The 26,779-nt window shown below is 33.2% G+C and overlaps 1 protein-coding gene across 4 annotated transcripts in view; it reads left to right on the top strand.

Moving 5' to 3' along the window:
- The window catches only part of LOC140441542 (sodium- and chloride-dependent GABA transporter 1-like), a 127,521-nt gene that overhangs the window by 78,039 nt on the left and 22,703 nt on the right, over positions 1-26,779 (top strand). For all 4 annotated transcript variants that reach the window (XM_072532329.1, XM_072532331.1, XM_072532328.1 and 1 more), the window contains 4 exons: positions 2,007-2,139; positions 5,788-6,026; positions 17,010-17,226; positions 21,342-21,494. In XM_072532329.1, coding sequence (XP_072388430.1) covers positions 2,007-2,139; positions 5,788-6,026; positions 17,010-17,226; positions 21,342-21,494 — 742 coding nt within the window. The remainder of the gene's footprint in view (positions 1-2,006; positions 2,140-5,787; positions 6,027-17,009; positions 17,227-21,341; positions 21,495-26,779) is intronic.

The following is a 26,779-nucleotide window of genomic DNA, read 5'->3' as shown; positions in this document are numbered from 1 at the left end:
AAAACACAAAGGAAAGCTGGATGAAAGAACGTTGTGAAGAATTGCAATCACTAAAAGAAAAGTACTACATAAAAGGTCAAAAAAATTTCGAGTATATACAAGAAACACCACCAGACTCACCTGAAGAATGATCAAGGAAACTTCGTTCATACCCAGGAAGAACTAGCTAAAATCTGGGCAAACTATGCTTCGTCCCTCTTTGCGGATAATAGACCGAATCTGCCAACTACTAACTTATCCACGGAAAATTTATCCGGCCCTCCCATTATTCGCGCCAAGGCCCCTGGACGCTATAAAAGTAGCAAAACTAGACAAGGCCCCTAGACCGGATGGAATTACTACGGAAGCCATAAAACTATTGGAAGATGATAACATCGACATGCTGGTAACAATTTTCAATGCCATATATAACACCGGCCACATCTCAACGGATTGGCTTTATTCAACCTTTATAATGATCCCTAAAGAGCGACAAAATGCAAAGACCACAGACTGATAAGTTTCTTGGGTCATTTGCTTAAGGTGTTTCTTCGCATCCTTCACACAAGAATGTTCAGAAAGCTGGAAGATCTAAGCGGTGAGACACAATTTGGTTTGAAGAGCGTACTGGATACACGTGAAGCAGCTTTCTCCCTGAATACGCTTGTACAAAATTGCATGGATCAACGAAAGGATATAGTCATAACATTCCTCGATTATGAAAAAGCATTTGCCACCGTAAACATGACGCAATGATAAAAATGCTACACAACGCTAACATTGACGAGAAAGATATAAGAGTTATCCAGAATCTCTATTGGAATCAAAAAGCTCGAGTGACACTGAACAAATCAACCAACACAGAAGAATTTGAAATTTTAAGAGGGGTGCGACAGGGGTGTATTTCGTCTCCTATGCTCTTCAATCTCTATGTGGAGAACATTTTTGCAGAAGCACTGGAAGGCTCTGAGTGTGGAATAAAGGTAAACGGATTCCCGATAAATTTCCCGTAACATTCGTTACGCCGACGACACCGCGATAATAACATACAACGAACATGATATGCAGTTGATATTAAATAAAATAAACACCGTAGGAAAAATATATGGCTTAAAGATAAATTCTGGAAAAACTAAATGTATGGCAATAAGAAAAAAACGCACTTTTAAGAATACAACTGCAAGTAGATAATGCTCCAATCGATCAAGTGAAAACATTTAAATACTTGGAAATGATGATGAATTACTAATGAAACATGAGATCCTCAACAACAAATAAAATGCCATACCGAACAAGCAAGACAAGCTTTTATCAAATTTAAACCGCCACTATGTAACCGCAAGTTTTCCTTCAATCTCTGTTACAGGATAATAAAATGCTATGTATGGCTATCAAGGTACGAAAAATTGGATACCTCGGCCATATTCTGAGAGGAAAAAAATACGCAATCCCTCAACTAATCATCCAGGGAAAGATTGAAGGCAAGAGAGGAGTAGGTCGCAAACAAATGTCGTGGCTACGGAACATAAAGAACTGGATAGGCATAAATAACACTGGTGATCTTTTACATGCCGCAAAAGACAAACGTCTGGCCTTAAGATAATTCGCCAACTCACTATAGGTGCACGGCACTATAAGAAGAAGAAGAACATGTAGTAGAGTTCGGGTGGATGGGATGTATGAAGTGGACGTAAGTAATTGGTGTATTGTGTTGGAGTGACACAAAGATTTCAATAAAAGTGAGGAGAAAATTCAATAAAACGGCCGTAAAACCGGCATGATGTGCGGAACTGCATGTTGGGTAGTTAAGAATAAAGAAGAACAACGAATGGATGTGGCGGAAATGCTACATTTTCTTTTTCTGGAGTCTTTTTTCTTTTCTACTTTTTCTTTTCTTGGCTTACAATATTTAAATTTATTTTTTTTCCGTGTTTGTTATTTTTTAATCCAGTTAATGTAACAAAACTTAAATTAAAATTTATCACTCAAAAGTTATGGACATTTTTAAATTTTATATTTAATTTTAGCCGAAGAGTACTGAGTATAACATCCGGCCTGGAAGACATGGGTGGTATGCAGTGGCATTTATTTATAGCACTATGTGTTGGATGGATTATGGTCTATGGAATCATAAGAAAGGGACTACATCAGAGTGGCAAGGTAAATCAAATAGTTCGTTTAATAATAAAGTTATATTAGAACAATGATATTAACATATTATAAATTTAGCCCTTTCAGGCTACATCACAGAACGTTTTTGGACTAAAAAGTCCATCATCAGAGTGTTATCACCAGGTGTACATGAGTCAAGCCATTAAATACCTGAGTAAAAACCCTTAAAATGATACAACAATATTTATTATGTGTTACATTTTTCTTCTTGCAACTTCTACTTCTTGCAATGTCTGAATGGGTTCTGGATGGCAACTAATTAAAATGAGTTAATTAGCTGCCAAATTACAATTAGTTGCCATCTAGAATCGATTCAGACGTTGTCCGAGAGTCAGCAGCAACCTCTATTGGAAGTCTTACGTTGCCATGCAAGGTATCTGTTAGATACTTTAACATCACACCATATTTTTAACAAAAATGTAACACAATAAATTTTGTACCGTTTTAAGTGTTGTACCTAGATATTTATCAGCTTGACTCACGTACAACTGGTAATAATACATTGATGATGTACTTTTTTGAGATGTAAGGGATTGTGATACGCAATATATAGCCTCTCCTATCAAAATGTCAACCTCACCTGCCCCTGTGATGATCTTTATTCTGATCATCCGGTGCATCCTGCTTTACAACAAACGAGGCTCTGGCGCCCGAGTGATTGCCGGTATAAGCAATCCCCCACTTACTGACCAGCGGCTTTGGGCGGACGAGTTGGTAAGTGCTAGGGCACTCTTTTGTCCTGGAATTGAGAAATTGATTCCGAAGGCGGAAGAACTATAAAACTATAAATTAGTCAACGGCATAAGGATGCAGAAAGCAAAGGAAAACTACTGCATTAAAGGCCTTTTGGCACTTCTAGTTTTAACTATCATGGCTATAAATAATTTAAGTCATGACATTAATGATCATGGATCTCGGAAACCAAGATCCGGTAAGAGAGGACAATCTCAAGACTGCAGGGCCTCTCAGGTCGTTAATATGCGAAATCCTTGCAAAATAGCCACATGGAACGTCAGAAGCATGTTTAAATCAGGTAAAATATAATTATAATGTCATAAAAGAAATGAAAAAAATGCAAATCAGCATCCTCGGAATAAGTGAAATGCGGTGGCCGGGATCAGGAGTTTGTGACGTAGATGGATATCAAGTGTATCATGCCGGAAATACCAAGATGAAAAGATTCAAGAACACGATTTCATTATATCCAATACTCACTTTAAACTACCACCGAGAAGACTCTACACCTGAAAGTCAAATCCAGAATCAGAAGACAAAATTATTCGGAACTAAATCGACTTCATTCTAATAAAAAATCGATTTAGAAACTGCATCAAATCAGTTAAAACTTATCCAGGTGCTGACATTGGGTCTGAGCACAATCCTATAGTAGCTGTAACCCAATTTAAATTAAAAAATGTGATCAAAAAGAGGTCTCGCAAAAATACTGATGCAGCCCAATTACAAGACGAGAAAGTTAAGGAATCAGTTCAAAGACAACTGAATGAAAATTTAATTTGGGAAAATATTGGTGAAAATGTCGATGAGGGCTTAAATAAAATCGTAACAACAGTAAAAGAAATCTGTGTGAGAAATTTACAAGGCAGGTCAAAGCTAAAAAAGCAGGCTGGGATGACAGATAACATATTGGATTTGATGGAACAACGGCGACTAGCGAAAAACAACGAAACACTTTATAACAGCATACAAAAAAATTCGACGTAAAATACGAGAAGCAAAGAGTCAACATCTAGCCAAACAGTGTCATGACATTGAAGAACTTGAAAACAGATACGACACGTTTAACATGTATAAAAAAATGAAAGACGCAGCTGGTATATTCAATAAGAAACACACTGCATTGCTACAGGATGAATATGGTAAAGTAATATTTGAAGTAGAGGACAAACTTAAAGAATGGGAAAATTATGGCACGGACCTATTCGAAGACGATAGAAGTAGTTCACCTCCCGATTTTACTAACTGCGACGGACCCCTTATAACAGGCTCTGAGGTTACAAAAGTCATACAATCATCAAAAGATGGCAGAGCGACTGGTCCTGATGAAATTCCAACTGAAATATACAAGCTTATAAATGATAGCAATGTTTTAGAGGCTATAACTTCGTTTTTCAATACCATTCATACCAGCGGACAACTACCTAATGGTTGGTCTAATTCACTGTTTATAGCTCTACCTAAAAAGACAACAGCAAAAACCTGTGCTGATTCTAGAACCATCAGTTTGTTAAACCACTTTGAAAATTTTTCTGAAGGTAATACATAGTCGTATCTACAATAAATGCGAGGAATACCTGGATGACACACAGTTTGGTTTCCGTAACGGGTTTGGAACGAGAGAGGCACTGTTTGTTATGAACGTATTTGCTCAAAGATGTCGAGATATATCTGTAGACATATACTGTTGTTTCATTGACTTCCGAAAGGCATTTGATCGTGTTAAGCACTCTATATAGATCGAAGCTCTAAAAAACATTGGCTTGGACGGCAGAGATGTTCGAATAATTGCAAATTTATATTGGAATCAAACATCAGTTATAGTAGATGGTGTGGAATGAAAGGCTCTTAATATTAAAAGAGGAGGGATGCCTCTTGTCACCCCTGCTTTTCAACGTTTACTCCGAAAGAATTTTCAGAAAAGCACTTTCTGAAAAACAAGAAGGAATACTTGTGAGTCATCAATAATTTGCGATATGCGGATGTTACAGTACTCCTAGCTTCCAGTCAAGAAGATCTGCAAACACTACTTGATAGTGTCGTTGAGAGTTGTAGGAAGGCAGGTCTGGATCTGAACATACGGAAAACCAAAATACTCATAATAAGTAAACAACAGCATATAAAACCGTCTATATATGTAAATAATACCAAACTTGAGCAAGTTGATAAAATCGTTTACCTTGGACAGCAATTAAATTGTAACGCAGAAAGTCACGGCGAAATTAGATCTAGGATAGAGCAGGCTAGAGCGGCTTTTAGAAGGATGTCCAAGGTTTTATGTAACAGAGACCTAAAATTGGCATTGAGGATCCGCCTACTTCGCTGCTACGTGTTCTCGGTCTTACTTTATGGTGTCGAGTCCTGTATTGTGAATAAAATCGATCTAAATCGCCTTAAGGCTTTTGAAATGTGGTGCTATAGAAGAATTTTAAAAGTTTCCTGGGTGGAGAAGATTCGAAACTCCACAATACTCGAACGTCTCAGCAAGACTACTGAGATCATAAAAAACATCAAGCAGAGAAAGCTGGAGTATTTCGGAAATGTAATGAGAGGTCCCAAATATAGGTTGCTACAAAATATCATGCAAGGAAAAATAGCAGGCAAACGCTGCTGGTTGAAGAATTTGCGATATTGGTATGGTGTTGATACAAGCATGCTATTTAGGGTGGCAGTGAATAAAATTAAGATAGCTATGATGGTAACCAACGTTCTGAAAGGACATGGTACATGAAGAAGAAGATGGACTTTTTAGTCCGAAAATGTTCTGTGATGTAGCCCGAAAGGGTCTTTTTAATTATATATCTTTGTTAAAGGATTTTTAAATAAAACTTTTGTGATTCATGGTATACAGCTAACTATAGGAATTTTATTTTCCTTATTGAGATTTCCTTATTATTTTAGATAATGTGGTTCACCGCCCTTTTCCCATACATCATCCTCCTGATTATGTTGGTAAGAGCTGTAACTTTAGAAGGTGCTGGAACAGGTCTACTTTATTATATTACACCCCAGTGGGAGGCGCTACTGACTCCAGGGCCTTGGATGGATGGTGCCTCGCAAATATTTTTCGCGTACAGTATTGGCTGTGGTGCTCTTCCAGCACTTGGATCTTACAATAAGTTCCACCATAATTCATACAAGTAAGATATAAATTAACTTTAATTTTTTTATAGTGATACTCCCTTTCTTCAGCCCTGACCCCTCTAGGGGAGTGTGGTGATCATAGTCATAGATCATAGAACGACTACATTCTCTCCTTTTGCCGACCAGAATGCAGCTTTGACTATTTAAACCCAAGTTTTTTCAGCCGTCTACGTAAAGTGGTTTTAGGGCAGCTTCTTCCCATCGCAACAAGCTTGGTGTATATAATATCAATTGTTGGTATTACATTTTATTTGTATTCCTCGTAAAACGAATTCCTTAAACATTTAGCAGTCACGATATTAATTTGTTTAGGTTTTCCAGCATACGATCTTGTTTTTTTCTTTTTAACACCACTTTTCACGATGTAGCGCATTTTAGAATACGGAATTCCTGTTAGAAAGGCCGCTTTTCTTATAATACTGCCTTTACAACTATTTTTAGGATCATTTTGAAGATTTTTGTAAACGTTTATACAAATTCTCTTGGATTGTTCATCCAAAACAATCCTTTTCTTTGAAAGTCTTAAGCACTTTTCTACAGTTACAATCTCAGTGTCATTGTTTTTTGTATCACTTACATTTAAAAGATTGTTGACTACTACACTTTCTCTACTACTACTTGAGTTCTCTTGCTCCCGCACGAGCACGAAACACTCTAGTTGATTTTTTCCTTAGTCTAAACATTTTCTTTATACACAAATAGACAGTTTCAAAAAAAAAAAACAAACAACAAAACAATACTAGAATTATTATAACTACTCACAAAAAAATTTCAACACAACTCAAAATTAAAGCAATGCACAATGCACATTTATCTATAAACAAGCTAGTTGCAAAGATACAACTAAACTAAAAATTTGCAAGTCCAGTTCCTTAGATACGGCTGATGCCGGTATTTGTACATCCGGAATACTCATCGTAAATCAATCAGTTTAACCCATTAATGCCCGGAACTATTTATGCTTATTTTTTTAAATTTACTGAAAAATTTATGTTCTAAAAGTCACAAAATTAACAAAAATATGTTGAAATAAACAAAAATGAAAAACTTCTTCTTTTTTGACAATTGGCTATTGCGGAAACGCGACACTGGGCAGTTAGGATGTAAAAAATTTTTTAATAATACGTTGTTTGGAGTATTTTATTAAATCATATAAAAGAGTTTTAAATAAACTGAATATAAAACAATTATTGCTTATTGTTATGAAATTTAATAAAACATTTTTCATGGAATGCAACCTCACATTTAATACATTTTTTATTGGTTGTTGAATGTCAAAATATTACTTCAAAATATAATGCAAGGAAAAATAGAAGGAAAACGGAATCCAGGCCGTAGAAGAATGTCATGGTTGCGTAATTTGGGAGAGTGGTTTGGCTGTACCACTAATGAACTCTTTAGGTCAGCTGAAAACAAGGTCAGGATAGCCTTGATGATTTCCAATCTCCGATAGGAGTGGCACAAGAAGAAGAAGAAGAGTGACAAAGGACGCATCGGGTTCGTTTTTCTTGGGTAGAGATAAGATGGCAAATTTTATCGAATCAAACCACTTGTGTAATGTTGTTTATGGAAGATTGAGATTGACCAGGTCTTCTTGGAGGAGTTCCGAATATCGTCAACGAGGCTTTGGCTATATTTTAACGAAACTGCAGCAAATCCATTTCGGGTTGTTCAGGGATAATTTGTCTCATTCTACGGTAAATTAACCAAGCATTTTGTATGGAGACATCAAGACCCCAGATAAATAAAGGCCATTACTATTTCTTGGATCTTATATTTGTTCTGCAATAGGCAATATTTTGATCCATCCGATCAGTTCCTCCCATATTTTCGTTATAAGCCCGAATAAGAGGTTGTGTTACTTTGATTTTTTTGCTTTGGGCAACGGAGTATCTGTTCGCTTGATAAACTGGCGTCGTTTTATGGTAATTCGATGCCAAAGTAACTATACTGTTGTCATTCCACCTACATAAAATCATCTTATTTTTCTCTTCGTACCAATTTTCTTAAATTCCACGTATAGATCTTTTGAACGTACTGAATGGACACTTTTCTATTCTATTGGATCGTATGGTTCGAACGTAACCTATTCCCTTCGATGTTAAAGAATCAATTAGTTTCGTAGAGGTGAAATAATTATCAGAATATAAGCAATAAAGCATAACCCTATCGCATTGTATTTTAGGAATAAGTTGAGCAACCTGCAATATTATTCCACTTCCAAGGCCAAATTCTTTTTTGTATTCATTGGGTTTTCCCTTGGCTCCTTGATAAATATTGAAATCTATGAGGTAACCAGATTTCTGATTCCAACACCACAATTTATACCCAGAGCATATGGGCTTGCCTTTTATGTGTTGTTTCATACCATGACACCCATAGTATGGTATCATGGCCTCGTCCACGCTAGATGCGGTTTCCCATACAGTGTAAATGATTTACGGAGGCTTTCAAGGTACGGAGAAATTTTGTATGTTTTGTCGGAACGATTTATGTTTAGGTTATCTATAAAATGGAGGAATCTTATAATGGTTTCAAATCGGTTACGACGCATATTACTTAAAATCAGTATAACTTTAACGTCATCAGATTCTTCCCAGTATATGCGTCTTCTTGGATTCGTGCTGTACCCACTAACTAGTAAAATCCCTATAAAGGCTTTTAACTTGTCTACTTCAAATTCTAAAGTAGTACCTTTTTAAAGAGCATAACGAACTGTCTCCTTTAAAATATTTGTTAAAAGCTCTTCATTGAAAAAAAAATCAAAGATCTGTAAAGGTGTGAGTGGTCGTGAATAAAATGAAGGAGTGTAAGTGTTCCATTGAGTTTTTTATTTTCAATATCCAAATAAAGGGAATTTTCATCTTGTAAATCTCCCTGAATCCGTTTCTGTGGTAGGAGAGTTACACTTTTTGCACGAATCTTAGTAGATGCCACTTGAATAACTTGATTTTCTTCATTTTGTGTCTCTATTTCTGTTTCCATCTCAATCTCTTGCGTATCTTCTTCTTTCTGAATTTGTGTCACACTTTAAAGATCGGCCTCTTTTTCATATAGATTTATATTTTCTTCGTCGATCCTTCTTTCTTCTTCTTGACGAATTACAGCTTCTGATTCCGCATCCAACATATTTTTGTTTAGGTTATCGAATGTTCCTCTACAGTTTTCATCTCCAATATCTTCATCAGTCAATTCAGTGGGGTCACGAAGTGCTAAGAAAACATCTGTACTGAAAGCCGACTCCATAAGATCCGATTCTTCCAGCATGGACATAATTTTATGTGCTCTTGATTCGTAAAAAATTTTTTTAAGACGACTATTATTACTATTACGACGGAAACTGGTCGAGCCAAGTTGATTTATCTTATTTCCACTTGTGCCCAGTGTTGCGAAAACGCAACACTGATAATTGGGCAGTTGTACCAACTAGCACAGATAAAATAATAGCACTTACTTGATAGGTATATCCTCTTCAATAATTTAACAATATGTTGCTATCAAAAACCAAAGATTTATCCAGTTAATTTATATACAAACGACTTACTACTAACTAAAAACACGTGTTTACAGAAGTCAAAATTAATTTACCACTTTCAATACGCCATCTGTTAGGAAACCTACGTTTTGCGACCAATTCCAATTAAAACATACATAGGAAACTGTTGTAAAATAAATTTGAACCTTGACTGCCCGAATAAGTCATGTCATGTCCAAAAGATGACGCTATGTCAACCGAAAACAACGCAGGGCATGAATGGGTTAAAACTTGAAAATTGATACTTGGGTATTAGCACAGTTAGTTGTTAGACTATTATATTTAGATGAAATATCAAGCAATATAATTGAAACTTTTTTCTACTTTTAAGGACAAAAAAGCAAGTTCATTAGCGGAACGTAATGCAAAATTATTTTGCACATTATATTTGAAGCATTATTTGGTTAACTCTGAGATAGCGCGTTGGTAAAAAATACATTAAATACGTATATTAATTTGTATGGACGAAAGGTGGTAAAATATGGTTTGGAAGTTATACGATAGACGATAGATAGATGGTGTCAACTTTACCATAACATTTTAAACTCCAATATAAAATTGCAACGCAACTGTTTGTGTAATATAAATAATTTCTAAATGCAAAAACAGGACATTAACAGCAAAAAATCCAACAAACTGACAGCCACAAGTAAAAAACCAGAAACATCACAAATTTAAATTAAACGCACGGATATAAAGATCTATGGATTTAACTGTAATAAAAGAATTATTAAATTTATATTAAATTTTTCAGCACAGCGAATGGTTACAATCAAAGCTTTCATTTGTAATCCAAAAAGTCAAAAATTCGTGAAATGTACTATAATAATAAAATATTTGTATTTCTGGCTCTTTTTTTCTTTTTAACTAGTTAACGGGAAAACAAAAAGCAATTTTCCTCTTCATTTGTATTAAACTTTATTTTAAATTGGTCTTCCTACGCTTTCCACCTAACTCTTTTATTAAAAAACTAATAATGATGAATGGTATTTATTTTTCTCCTCTCAGCGTGTCTTGTTAAATTGTATATACTTTAAACGAGGCACTGCCGTTGCTTGGTAATGAAAAGACTATAAATCTAAATAAAATGTGGAGGAAAATTCCGAGGCATGTAGAAAAACAGAGCGATGACATGAAACACGTATGAATGGTGAAGATATTACAGTTGCATTGGGAGAATGTTTGTAGCTGTGTCGTTTATTTTGAATTTTTTCTAGTGTGAGCAGCTCGTGCTAATTAACAAAAGAAAATGAAAAATTATGAAATGCATTTCACAGGTCTTTTTCGAAACACAATAATATTAATTTATGTAAAAAGTGTTTAAAGTAGTAATTTTTTCACGAATCGAAATATTGACAACCAGAATATTTTCGTACACAAACTGGGATAAGTATTAAGCTCATTCGAAAAATGATATCACATCTATTGCCCCTAAGATAGAAATCTACGAAAGATTGACCACATTTTTAATTTATAATTGGCACATTCGACGCGGTCTAAACGAAATCCTATATTTCATTCTGGACCAAAGAATGTAAATCAGAGACTCAAACTCACGCACTACCTGGATCTACTCAGAAAATTTGAATATGCCCTAACATTCCGACAACTAACTCTTAATCACCAAACCCAGAAAATATAGTGAAATAATTGTGGAGAGAGTAAACATTATTGTCTGACACTTTGTTTTAATTTTATGTAGTTTATGTAGAAATAGCCCTGATAAATTGTACACAATCCTGTAAAGGAATGGGTATACCCATTAATAATGTCCATCTCTTCACCTTGAGTTTTGCAGACGACCAGGCCATGCTGACCGAGAATTTATGTTGAGAAGATTGCATAGAGAATATATCAAATGTAGTCTAGAAGTTAGTTTGGATAAAAGAAAATATTTAGTAATAAACTCTGGTGCAAAGTCTATGGTTTTTGTTAATGGTAAAACACAAGTAAAACATAAGTGGAAAACTGTAAGTACCTGGGTGTCGTAGTTGGTGGGGAAGGTATAGGTAGCTAAAATACGACATTCAGACTTAAAGAAGCACGAAAGATTATAGGTACACTTAATTCTATTTGTTGGGATAATAACATAAGCAACAAAAAGGTTATTGGTGCAACCATTGTAGATTTAGTTAGTACATATGGCTGTGAAGTTTGGACAATGAAGGAAGAAGGTAAAAGACGACTTACAGCAATCGAAATAAACTACCTACAATGAACTGCCAGAATTTCTAGAAAAGATCAGATTTACCACAAAGAGATCAGAAACATCATGTTATCACCAGATACATTAGTTAAGCGTATCGAGAAAAAAAATTTGATCATTTACTTAAGATGAAGAAATCGAGCTGGACGAAATGAGTATTCGTCTGGTAATCTCTTGGAAGAAATAAAATTGGCTGGCTCCATAAGTCATGAGGCGAGAAAATTAATTGTACTATAAGGGCTATTTAGAAGAAGACCTGATATAAGATCGGACAACTTGGAGATAGAGATTGGGAACAGAAATGCTGCGACCAGACGATAAAAGACAACCTAAAGCAATCGGAATAGATTACCTACGATGATCTACCAGAATTTCTAGAATAGATCAGACTCACAACGAAGAAACAGAAACAGAATTTTAGCATCAGATACAATTGTTAAGCGTTCAGTCATTTACTTAGGATGGAGAAATCAATCTGGCCGAAACGAGTATTCTCCTGGTAACACCCCTTGGACGAAATAAAAGAGGCTGACCCCGTAAGTCATGAACCAAGGAAATAAATCGTTCTATAAGGGCTCATGATTTAGAAGAACATCTGGCCCAAGATCTGACAACTTGAAGGCGAAGACTGGGAACGGGAATGCAGCGACCAGCTGCCTGATTTTTTTTTTGCAATGCATAAGTAATCAATCCATGATATATATATATATATATATATATATATATATATATATATATATATATATATATTATATAATATATATATATATATATATATATATATATTTATATATATATATATATATATATATATATATATATATATATATATATATATGTGTATATATATATTTTATTACTCCTATTGAATGTAATATTTTTTTGTTATATTTTACTTATAATTATAATGTAATACTAATATTACATTACAACTTCATTACACTAATATCGCGCCATCTCTAATTTACTCATAATGAAGTAAATTATTTTAGTTGGATAACAAATATTGTTTTGACCTATTGTTACGCTACAAGTTTTTCTTTATTTCGCTAATAAACTCGCCGATTCAATGAGCTGTTATGGAATAATTGGCTGCATAGTTCAATAAATAAATATTTTTTATTCATTATTTTTCATCATTATCCAGAAAATACAATCCTGTTCGCATTATTGTTCTATCATCTATATAAAACTTGATAATTATCTTTATTTGTCTCTATTAAAAATACTTTTTCGATTTATTTATCTTTGATCTAATAAATTGACCAAGTCCTGTCATTTATTTTATCTATAATCGGCATTAAATTGCTTTAGCAATTTAAATGGAAATCCAATAAGTAAGCTTGATAGGGTTGGTTTAAATTGAATTTAAAACCACTTTTAATTCAATAATCAACTATATAGAGGTATACTAAAACAATTTTTAATTGAAGGTGATTACTTGGCAACATCGCGCTTAACGATGCCGTTAACGATATCCTTTCAACGAAATCATATTCCACTTATCAATTTTGCAGAGGCGTACCAAAAATATTTTTAATTATTTATTTAAACACATAAGTAATTACGTAAAAATTAAATCTAAGACCGATATAATTATTAAATTATCATGTGTCTTTTGACAGGTATCTTATAGTTGTCTTAACAAATTAAAGTATAAAATCTGAAACTTTGGAAAATACTTATTTTTTCATTAGACTAAACAATCTGAAATTTTAACATACGATTTTGTCATTACACATCATTCTCTATTTATAGAATTGCTGTAACCGTTATATTTGTTTTTCTTAATTTGAAAGTTTCCTTGTGTTTATTTGTTTTTATAAATATAAAAATATAGTATGAAGTTCATATAAATTAAAATAAAGTAAGCTAAACTATTATCACGTGAATACGTGTATATAGTAGTGCATTTGTTTATTTCAGTAAATTCTCGAAATATAAAATAAAGATTGGACTAACTACTAGAGAGTTAATAGCTTTGTTAGAAGAAAACTCAGATTGTGAAGATAGTGACTCACTTAATGTGGTTTATTTGTCGCCAAGATTAGATTAGAAAGTTTCTGATGTAGAAGACATTGATAATAATATTATTTGTGAAGAATCAATAAAATCGGATATTGCAGGTACATATGAAATACAAGTGATTGGGAATTCTGACGATTCTGATTATGATATTCCCTTGTAACAACAGATACTCCTTCGTGCTCAGTAATAATTCAACATAAGTTTGATTGATATTTAGACAATATAAAAGCTAACCATGGAGGCAAGTCATTTATTGAAGTTTTTTCACTCTTTTTTGATAAAAAAGTAATTGAGAGCATTCTATATTTTACAAATATTTATGCATCGCAGAGTAACCGTCACGATTTTGAAATGAATAACATAGATTAAAAAAAAATAGCATATGTATATTATTTCGTCCACACTCTGCTTCAGGTTGATATACATTGGTTAAAGGATGAGGATAAAGAAGTGCACATTATAAGAGAAAGCACGAGCCGACATAGATTTATATTTATAATTTATAATAGTGAAGAAACCGCTACATCAGTGTCAAACTTAGTACATGGACGTCAATCTAAATTTGCTTTACCAGATGAAACCAAATTCGACAATATTGGCCACATTATAAAAAGAGACGATAGTGCAAGACTGTAGGATATGCAAAAGTAATACGATTTATTTATGTAAAAGGTGTAGAATGCAACTACACCTCGAATGTTTCGAAAATTTTCACCTTAAAATTTAATTTACATTTAAGATACAATATGTTCCTTAATTAATTATTGTACTGTTTTACTTGAAAATAAGAAAAAAATCTTTTTGGTTGTAAATTAGTCTTAATTTATGCGTTTTTATTTCACTCTAATAAATTAATTGTCTAATTTCTCCTTGTATATTGAGCGGCCGTTAATGGGTTAATACTATATAAAGAATAAACTTAAAATTTACTTTACTTACCTCAAAACTATTTTAAAGTAAGTAATAAAGTCTATTTAATAAATATATTCCCAAGAAATAGAGCACACTACGCCTAAGCACATATTTAATGTATAACGAATAAACTAAAATATCAAATTTCTCTCATTCGCATTTTTTTCTAAGAACGTAAATATATATAGACCAGCAAAATATTAATAAGTTTACCGATGTTTTAAACAATTAAATGAACTTGTCTCACTATACACTCGTGAATCGTACCAATTTATATTGTTACAGGGGCAAATTTTATGAGACTCTTACTTTTTTACTTATTTACATGGGCGAAGCATACACAATAAAAATGACCCCGGTAAGAATTTACTTTTGAGATTTTAGATGGTTGCCGCTACCGTTTAGTTCAATTTGTAGATTAACCTTTAAATGAAAATTGTTCGACTATAGAGAATGCTTATTAATGGGTAAACCACTCAGTATTTTGTTAGCAGAAGTTTTCATGGAAGAAACTTTCTGTATTGTACAGATACTTGGAACGATAATCTAGTACCTATATATTATAATGTTCAGACGGACAGTTCGATAAAACTTTGAATTTAATGAATAACAGTCACCCAAATATCAAATCAAAAGTTGAAAAAGAATAAAAAATAATTAATTTATCATAACAGATACAGATTACTGATATATTCGCAAATTGTTTTCGTGTCCTCAGTGCACGAGTTGTACATAGAGCTGGGGAATACATGTTTCTAAAAAGTTTTATTTAAAAATCCTTTATAAAAGGTAAGTATATAATTAAAAAGACAATTTTGAGCTACATCTCACTCTGAGATAGCGCGTACGCTAAGGAGAGAATAGTGGTACTTATAATTTGTAAAAATTCTCCAACACCAGCAGCGCTATCTCTAACTCTTACAAAAAAAAAAAATTGTACGCCACTGGAAGACCAACAATAACTCAGAATAAACATCACCATGTCCTGGAATTTAGTGCCTACAATTCTGATACTTAACTATAGTTTACCGATTTGTTTCAAAGAATGTTCATTTAGTTTGTTTTTAACTATAAATAAAACTCTTCAATTGCCTGTTTTAGTTAGTTTATCGAAGCAGTCGGGACTGAATTGGCATTTATATTTTAACGCTCATTTGCTCTGTACCTACTCACTTGGCGTGTACCCAATTTAATTTACTCTGTTATATTCAGCAGGGCTCTTTCGTTAATATCCGCATTAAAAATAATGAGCAATCGACAAAAAATAAAACGTATTAAAGATAAAGGTTCTTATCAAAAATATAAATAAATCTGTATGCTTGTCTCTAATTATAATATTTTTCATATAAATATGCGTGCACGTCACAATTTATAAAAAGTGACGTCACTTATATTTAAAATTTCCAGAACGTCAACCTTAGAGTTCACATTTTCCTAACACAGCTAATAATACCAATCCCATACGGAAATGCTCGATCTTTCATAGGCATCAACATGGTATAATAATCAGAAAAATGTAATCATCAATATATTGGAAATTTTAGAATTATATTGATTAAATAACCAAAAACATTTGTTATTATTAATAATATAAATTTTATGAAATAACTCTTTAAGTCTAATATTCCATAAGATAATAATTTTAATTAAATATATTAGACAATTGTACGCAACTGATATGGGAAATTTTTACATTTTTATACTGCAAATTTTTTGATAGTTCAGCTTGTGGCAAAATTGTTTAAAGTGTTACCGCTTTTTTAGAGTAGGAATTTTGTTTATGTTTTGATTTCTTACACAATTTGATCATAATATATTATATATTAATAAATTGTATTTATAAATACACATTAAATTTAGATTAATAGCTTTAAAAACCAATTATTGTTGTGTGTTGTGATTGTGCTATGCCAAAACAATTAAATAGTCTGTAGAAAGCTGATAAGCTTTCATATAAGATATATTATTTTGAACAAGAAATAATGGCTTTACGTTCTTACTATTAATGCTCTAAATAGAGGTTTAAAATTTAGAATATATAATTTTGTATTAAAATGTTTTCTTATGTATTTTAGTGTGTTGCAGTAGTCTTAAAACTAAGTAGATTTACTGTTATATAATAGTTTGACAAATAGTTGACATTTTAAAAATTCCTCACTTACTAACTATTATGATGTTTGGCAATGCTGTGGGGTTCTGACGTCGTAAATCTTGAATGACGTGCACGCATTTTTATATGAAAAATACTATACATGGTATATTTCTGACAAAAACTTTATAAATATAATTTTGTTTCAGAGATGCTGTGATAACGTGTGTAGTCAACACATTAACGTCTGTGATAGCTGGCATAGTAACTTTTTCCATTTTGGGGCATTTAGCACTGGAGCAGAATACAGAAGTAGGAAGTGTGGTCAATAGTGGGCCTGGTCTTGTTTTTATTACATATCCCCAAGTTGTTTTACGATTACCAGGTTCTTCGTTTTGGGCCGTTATATTCTTCTTTATGTTATTGGTAAGTAGATTTATATTGTAGGATTGCATTCGTCATTAAATAAACTTATTACAAAATATTATTTCCGTTACCAATAACTTCCATTTATCACGAACCGCGAGCCGAAGGCCAGAGTTAAGTAGGATTGCTAAATAAACATAAAACGCTGTAGATAATAGGTCGAAGGGGGGGTCGACGATCGAGTACAGTGTAAGTAGAGCACTCAAGATGAAGAGTTAATATGCATATGACAGCATCTTATCTCTAGACCAGCGATTCCCTAACTGTGGTACGCGTACCACCAGTGGAACGCGACGATTATTAAGGTGGTACGCAAGCAGCCATAGGACATACACGGTAAATATTACTGAGTTAATAACCCCACGACGCGTGGGGACGCCGTCGCGTCTAGTTTGCATTAAGCTTCGCCTATTTTGCTGGCCAGCGCATCTTTCGGCGCCCGCGACGCGAGTCAAACAGTGACAAAGCTATCGAGCGTCCGCACGCACGTCCAAACAGCTAGCATTCGTCAAATTACCTATCTAATTTGTTTTAAGTCAAGTTTAATATATTTGAATTAACATGGATAAGTGGCTTAGTAGTGTAAAAAGACCTTGTGCTCAAAATAATGTACCACCAAGTTCATCTCAAGAATTAAATTGTGCAGTGATTCAAGATGATGTTAAAAATTATTTACCATCTAGTTCCACTTCGGAGCCAGATTGTGCGGTAATTCAAGAAAATAAAATACCTACTAAAATTCGAAAAATTACTAGAAAATATGACCCAGAATACATAAATATTGGATTTACGGTGACGGATGTAAATAATGAGCCACGCCCTCAGTGTGCCATCTGCTTTGAAATTTTATCAAATCAAAGTATGAAACCATCATTACTGAATCGTCATTTTAACACAAAACATTCTACATTAGTAAGCAAACCGAAGGATTTTTTCACCCGAAAATTAACAGAAATAAAAAGCACTAAGAAAGTCATGTCTTCATTTACTGGTAGTACCGAAAAATCAGTAGAGGCATCATTCTTAGTTAGCCTAAGAATTGCAAAGTCAGGAAAAGCTCACACAATTGGCGAAGAGTTGTTGTTACCTACAGCAAAAGATATGGTTACCTGTATGTTGGGTGAGGCGTCAGCTAAAAAGCTAGAACTGATATTACTATTACTATTATTTATTACTATTATAATACCGTTCAACGTAGGATCGACAGTTTGGCATCAAATGTTAAAAATAAAGTCATCAATCATGTAAAAAGTAGCGATTTCTTTTCGATACAACTTGATGAGAGTACAGATGTAACGAACTATGCTCAACTTATGGTTTACGTGCGGTATATACATGAAAATAAAACAATTAAGGAAGATTATTTATTCTGTGAGCCGTTATCAACACGAACTACAGCGGATGAAATTTTCAACAAACTGGATGAATTCTTTGCTAAAAATGGACTTGACTGGATGAATTGCGTTGGCTTCTGCTCTGATGGCGCTCGAGCTATGACAGGTAGATTCGGAGGTGTAGCCACAAAAGTAAAATCTGTTGCTAAGAATTGTACTTTTATGCACTGCAGTATACACAGACAAGCGTTAGCAGTAAAACGAATGCCCGAACAATTTAAAAATGTTCTCCAAGATGCAATCAAGGTGGTAAATTTTATTAAATCTCGGGCACTTAACTCTCGTTTATTTTCAAACTTGTGTTCCGAAATGGGCAGTAACTATATTCAGTTGCTGCTACATACAGAGGTTAGATGGCTTTCGCGAGGCAAAATGCTGAACAGATTATTCCAGTTACGTTCTGAGGTGCAGCTGTTCCTGATGGAGACTGATTTTGAATTACGCAATCGACTGACAGACGAACACTGGCTTATATCATTGGCTTACTTATCAGACATTTTCAATCGCATCAACGATTTAAATCTAAGTTTGCAAGGTAGATCTACAAATAGATTTTCAGTAAATGACAAAATAAAAGCATTTATCAAATGATTGAAAAGAGCGTGTCGAATGAAAACCTAGCATCTTTTCCTAATTTAGAAAATTTTATAACTGAAAATGAACTTACAGTGAGTGAAATTGTAATCAGTAACATCAAAAATCACAGCCAAATGATCGTTGAAATATTTGAAGAATATTTTAAAGAAGATTATTCGGAGTTCAATTGGATAAGGAACCCATTCGTTTCGGATCTGGATAGTGTTCTTGAAAATTTAAGTGTAAATGAAAAGGAATCTCTGATAGAGTTATCTTGCGATGTAGCTTTGCAAGTGGAATTCAACAAAGAAAAGCTGTGTGAATTTTGGCTAAAAGTTAAAAATGAATATCCATCGCTGTCCAGAAAATCATTACTGTTTCTAATTTCATTTACAACCATATATCTCTGTGAGAGCGGATTTTCTGCTATGTTGATAATAAAAAATAAATATCGTAACAAGCTTAACCTAGACACTAATTTGCGCCTGAAATTAAGTACAACTGAGCCAGATATTTCCTCTCTTGTCTCGAACATGCAGCATCATTTTTCGCACTGAGTATATTGTATTTTTTTCTATAATTAATAAATAATAATGTCATAAATAGTTGTTGCAGTTTTTATTACTTTACCATTTTCAAGGTTTTTTGAAGATTACCACAGTTCAGTGGTACGCTACTAATTTATAATTTCGTGTGTCGTACGCGAGATTAAAAGTTTGGAAACCACTGCTCTAGACGACGTACGACGAAAGCCGTATTCCCGTATTCATATTTTTTCTATTAAGCCGCGGTCCTATTTCAAGTTATAGTTTCTGTTTACGCTAGTTGTATATTCATTCCTGTAATTTACGAGCTAAACAATAAAGTGTTTGTTTTAATTCGAATCGACCCGTGGCCTATAATTATTAAACCCTAGCCAACAAGAGAAAAACCCTACAATATTATTTTTTTTCAGTGATTACGTAGTGGTCAAAAAAATGTACTTATGTAAAAAAACACCAGCTCATTAGAATCCATGACTAATACTTGGAATAAGACAGTTTTCAATATAGGTCATATTACCCATGTTTAACATTCTTTTATATTAATTTCTCTGCGAAAATGATATTTTTGTATCCTATCAGAAAGTGTCAGATCTGGTAGTAAGGCAACTTCTTTCTTAAAGGGAACAGTGGATATGTCATTTTCAATTATTTTAAAAATCTTCCCCAATCCTGCTGATTTAAGGCCTTGAACTTCGATTTCTTCTCCTTCTAAAACTCCTTTTACCTAACAGACATAGCGAATTTCCGTCTTTTTCCGAGAACCAGACAAAAATCTCACTAACAGGAATTTTCTCTTTGTGATGTTTTCTAATGAAGGACAGAAGTATTCAACCTCCTCTTCATCTTTGTTAATATCAACATCACTGTTGCTGTCATCTAATTCCAGGGTTTCATTTGAATCATCGTCACTGGACTCCTCTGATGGTTTAGGTGCTGTAACACTTTGACCAGGTTCAGCTGCTAACAGTTTTCTTTTACGTCTAAGTTTTTCAGAGCCGGAATCGTACCTCAAGTCTTTCAAAAAGTTAGTAAGAGAGCATCTAAGCTCGGCTTGATCAATAGCGTCTTGTGGTAGCTTTTCCAAAACTCGATTGGGGTTGAATGGTGCAATGCCACATGCTTCAAAACCAGAAAGTAAATTTCTTTTTACAGCACTTTTCTTTCCGTCTGGATTTTTAGGTGCTACTTTATTCATGACTTCAAGTGTTTGCTTTAACAGCTTAGGAAATTCATTTTTTGCAACTTTTTCCAAATATTGAATTAATGAAGATACCAGTTAAAACAAATATAAGTACATTAAATGTGAACAGGTGTAATGTTTGAATATTTCATATTATTTTTGGGCATTTATTTATTTTATAATCTTTATTTTATTGAGAATGTGATGTATGTAGGTAAATCAAAATATTTCTAAAATTAACGTTAGGAAATTTTAAAATAATTGGTTGTACTGTGGCGATGTTGAAAGGTTACTGGTGACATACAATCAACCTTAAAAGAAATAATGTATAGATATACTTTAACTTGAACCTCATATGCAATTATTTTAATATTTAATAAATTATTAATAAATAATTATTAACTTAAATATTTTTTTTAGTTACTGGGCATAGATAGTGAGTTCTGTCTGGTAGAATCGTTTATTACGGGTATCCTGGATAACTGGTCACAAAGTCTAAGGCCACACAGACATTTATTTACTTTAGCAGTTTGTGTAGTTATGTTCCTTCTGGGAATTCCCATGATTACGCAGGTAAGCAAAAACATGCTACTGTAATTTGTATCAGTTGATTTACTAAGTATGTTTGCCTTTCGGCAATTTTCGCAAAATCCAGGATATATATTAAATATTTATATTTGTCATTGGAATTAGATTTTCAAACTTAAAAGGGAATTATCAGAGTTTGATATTTAAATTTTTAAAACTTTTAAAAGAAAGTTGAAAGCACTTTTTCCATTTCGAATGAGACAATCTTAAAATGTATTTTTAATGCATTACGACAATAAGAGATAATTGACATTAAGAGAACATTTTAATAGCTGTTTTCACATCAGTATAGAGTCACAATTTAATCTGGAATCACTCTAATCATATTCAAAAGCAATAAGTTAAATTATTTTTACTAGTGGCGGGAAACGAGCAACAATACATTAAATTATTTACTATTTTAACGGGAACAAGTCACAATTGAAGGTTAAAATAAGTTTATCGATGTTTCAATTTCCACTTCGGAAATCATTCTCAAAATACAAACAAACATTAATGTTTATATTTTGAGAACGAGTTTATATTTTGAGAACGAACAATTTTGAATAATTAATGTCGTGTTTGTATGTGTGTGTGTGTGTGTGCGTGTGTGTGTTTGGGTAGGAAATACATTTACGTATCATCAGGACTAGATGTCAACATTATGTGGAGCAAAATCAAAGATCCTCACAGAAATAAACTCTACAAAAGAAAACAGAAAACCGAAAACCTTGGATGACTCAAGAAATACTGCAAATCGTGGAACAAAGAAGAAAATATAGAAACAATAACCCAAATAACTACAGAGAAAAACATAAATTAATAAGGAACAAAATAAAAGAGGCTAAGAAAAAGTGAATGATGGAAACATGCATCGAAGTGGAAGAATTGTAGAAAAAGCATGATCATTATAATTTAAATAAAAAACTGAAAATAGGGATGTTCACTAATTTTTAAATATTGTTAAATTCAATAGGTTATAACATATATAAAAACATAGCAAATATAAAATTGTTTAAAAATATATATTTCTTAAGATAAATCAATTCTTAATTTCAATTATGATGGAGGCTAGAAAAACGGCTCCTCGCAGCGAGGCTACGGTGTGTGACGTCAGCAGTCGTATCGACAACTTGTTTTGTATACGTATTTACGAAGTGTGACCAGTTCTTTAAGTATTTAATCACTGATAATGAAGCCAATTAAGTGGTGTTTTGTTCCTGGGTGTCTAAATACATCTAAAAACAATTCTGAGAAGATTTTTATTACAGTTCCAAACAATTTAACACCATATTCACATAAAATTGTCAAACCACAGGTTTTTATATCTGTACCTCGGAGGGATACTGTACAACACTATGTCCATTTTTTCAATTTTGTCAATTTTACAGACTAATAATTAACTTTTATAACTTTATTTAAAGGAATAGAGCACAAGTGACCTTTAAAAGAACACCAAGTCCATTTTTACTTAGAGGGATAAAACACCATGTGGACTTAATGGTTTGTCCCTCTACGCATGTGAATTACCGCCGCGCATATCTCTATGATGAGAGGTAGACTGTTAGTGATCTAATAATAATACTTTTGCTATTTATGGTGTGTTTACAGTAGTTTGTTACTAATAATAAGAACAATGAACCATAATTCTCATAGGAGAAAGATTCTTAAAGTACCTACTAAAAAGTTCTGCGAATTCTTCTACTGCATTTACAGGAAAGCTACCTTTTTGCTCATTATTTTTAAATTATTAAAAAACATAACCTCAAAAGGATAATGTAGTGATTTGATACCAACCTTAGACTAGCAATATTATTAAATTTTTTACAACCAATATTATACGCCTTGTTTAATTTCAGAATCAAATAATACACGAAGCAATGATGTTTTAAATAAAGAGCATATTATTAGAGATGCCTTGAGTTGTGATAACGAAGATCAGTCTGATATAGAGAAAAGTTCTAATAAACTATTCGTAGTGGAAATGAAATAAGATCTGCATTACTAAAATGGGCAGATACCGTAATTCCTGACAGTAACAACAGTCTTACAAATGTTACGGCCAGAATAAAAATGTTAGCATTAATACTTGTTTAAAAAAGTAAAAAATATCATCCAGAAGTTTCCAGTAAAGAGTAATACCTACATGGAGGCGGACACTGTCCATGCGCTGATAGAGCGAAAGAGAAAAAACTTAACATTTCTATTTACACGCCCTGGGACTGGCAGCAGTTAGTCCGACAAACCTCAATGAAATATACCGTACATATACCTCAATGAAATACTATGGAACTAGAAGAATTTAAAAATTTAAGGTCTTTGCATGATGTCAAAACATCTTAAAATCCGCATTTGATTTATAGAAAAGAGACATTAACAAACAACAAGTTCTTCTGTCAAACTGTGTTTAACTTCAAGTTAAACAAAAGAGCATTGGAACTACGTTTTTAAAAAGTAATTTTCATGACGAAAACCAGGAGATTGACCTTGTTAGGTTTCGAAGGCGACACCTTACATTGCCAAAAGATTTGCAACTGGTATCACAAAGTCCAATACTTATATCACAACAAAAGTATAACGATCTATTGGCATTACTGTCAAATGTTCCTACATTTTGCCATTATTTTTATCAAAACTTAAAGCATACCTACTAGTAATACTAATAGTGACTATCCAGAAGGAGACTTACTTGAGGATGACTGAGTGGTTTGTACCTAAAATGCCATTTTTACATACATATTTGTATTTGTAAAGGTAAATTGTATGGTTAAATAAATTTTGTCAGTAAAAGTCAAATAGGATTGTAGATGTTATTGAATACCCCATACTAATTCTTACAGTACAATAACTTTATTAGATGGATACAACACCATGTCCGTTAAAAGGGTTAAAAAATACAGGAACAAATTTGTTTTTAATTATAACAAATGTATTATGTAAATAACAATAAACAGAATGTTCTAGTAAAATATTGTTTCGATATCTTAATAAAGAGCTGCAAAAAGTTTAAAACTGCTCTCCTGTAAAGTTTTAAAAATGAACATAGTGTTGATTCCTTCCGAGGTACAGATACCTATTTGCATTTATTTTTTTTCTAACTTGCATAATAACTGCCTTTTCTAGTTTTTCCCTCTCTTTGTAGCAAACACCACTTATTTGGCTTCATTATCACTGTATAAATACTTAAAGAACTGGTTACACTTCGTAAATACTTATACACAACAAGTTGTCGATACGACTGCTGACGTCACACACCGTAGCCTCGCTGCGAGGAGCCGTTTTTCTAGCCTTCATCAAAATTAAAATTAAGAATTGATTTATCTTAAAAAATATATATTTTTAAACAATTTCATGTTTACTATATTTTTATATATTTTATAATCTATTGAATTTAATTGAATTTAACTATATTTAAAAATTTGTGAACATCCCTATTATCTGGAAAATCACAAACAAATACACCTAACCGATTGATCGACAAAAACAATAAACGATTTACTAACCCAATTGAAATAAAACAAGTATAGACTAAATATATTTATGTATGAAGATCTTTTCGTGGACATAAGAACGGAACCAACACAAATTGATAACGAGGAAGCTCCAATAATATTAAAATCTAAAGTCCAACATGCTATAAACAACTCAAAATCTGGCAAAGCCTAGGCCAGATGAAGTTAATATTGAGCTGATTAAACTTACAGACGAAGACAATTTAAGTGCAATAACTATACTCTTTAACAACATATACAAATCTGGTGAGATGAGTACAGAATGGCTGCTATCGACCTTGTTCCGCTACCAAAAACCAAGAACCCCAAACACTGTAATGACTATAGATTAATCAGTTTAATGTCAGACTTATTCAAAACATTTTTAAATATTATACATGCAAGAATATTCAAAAAGCGCGAAGCGGATATGAGTAATAGACAGTTTCGCTTTCGTAACGGCCTCGGAACAGTGGAAGCTCTGTATAGTTTCACAACATTTGGCCAAAAATTGTCGAGACCAACAAAAAGATCTTTTCGTTGCGCGTTTAGACTATGAGCAAGCTTTCGACAAAGTTAAACTTAACTTTCTCATGGAATGTCTAAAGAGAAAAGGACTCAACAAAAATGACATTAACATAGTGAGAAATCTCTATTGGAACCAACAGGCTGTGGTAACATTAGATGGAATTAGCACGGATGCGCAACAGATTAGTAGAAGAGTGAGATAGGGCTGTGTACTTTCATCATTACTATTAAATATATATTCCGAAGAGTTATTTACGCAAGCACTTGAAAACTGTCCAGAAGGGATCAAGATAACTGGTGAAAATATAAGTAACATCCGTTATGCTGACGATACAGATATTATCGGTGAAAGTGAGACAGACCTGCAAACATTACTAAACACAATTTGTGCTACTGGGGAACAGTCTGGTTTAACAATAAACATAAAGAAAACAAAAACCATGCTTATCAGTAAGAGGGGCAAAGTCATTACAAGGATCCAGATAAAAAATGAAGATATTTAGCAAGTGGACAAAATGAAATACTTAGGAGTCTAGATTATGGAAGATCTAAATCCGAAATCATAAATTCGCTCAAGAATAGAGCAATAAAGAGCAGCCTTTTTGAAAATGGGGAAATTTCTGATTAACCAAAGATTCAATTTGCAAATCCGATATCGGATGGTAAAATGTTATATCCACTCTGTTCTTATTAATGGTGTCGAAGCCTGGACTGTTAATGTTGACCTAATAAGAAAACTGGAAGCTTTTGAGATGTGGCTTTTCAGGAGAATTTTGAAGTTACCATGGACCGATAATATTACGAACGAAATGGTGTTGCACAGAATGAGAAGAGTCAGAGAACTTTTGACCACCATTAAAAGGCGAAAGACAGCATATTTGGGGCACATACTTAGAAATGATAAGTACGAGTTGTTGCAGCTGATTATGAAGGGTAAAATCGACGGAAAAAGGGGTCCTGGTAGACGACAAATATCCTGGCTGAAAAACATTCAGATCGCCTCCTTTCAACGCGGTGAAAATCCTGGTGGACTTCCATCGCGAATGTGCTGATTACATCACAAGCTGCCTTCGATGAAAGTATTTCTCCTACTATGGTCTCTGGCCCAGAGAACTGCTTTCAGAGTATTTTGCAGCAAGTTAAAATAAGGACACATAAAAAACACGTGCTCGCTGTCTTCACTGACCCTGAGACAAGATGGGCTCTCTGCAGAATCATCATGTTTAAAGCTATACAGGGATGTTAGAAAGCAGCCATGTCCTGAGACGTCAG

The sequence above is a fragment of the Diabrotica undecimpunctata genome, chromosome 5, assembly GCF_040954645.1.
Source record: "Diabrotica undecimpunctata isolate CICGRU chromosome 5, icDiaUnde3, whole genome shotgun sequence".
Lineage (NCBI taxonomy): Eukaryota > Metazoa > Arthropoda > Insecta > Coleoptera > Chrysomelidae > Diabrotica > Diabrotica undecimpunctata.
The sequence above is the reverse complement of the archived record's forward strand: the minus strand, read 5'-3'. Positions and strand labels throughout refer to the sequence as shown.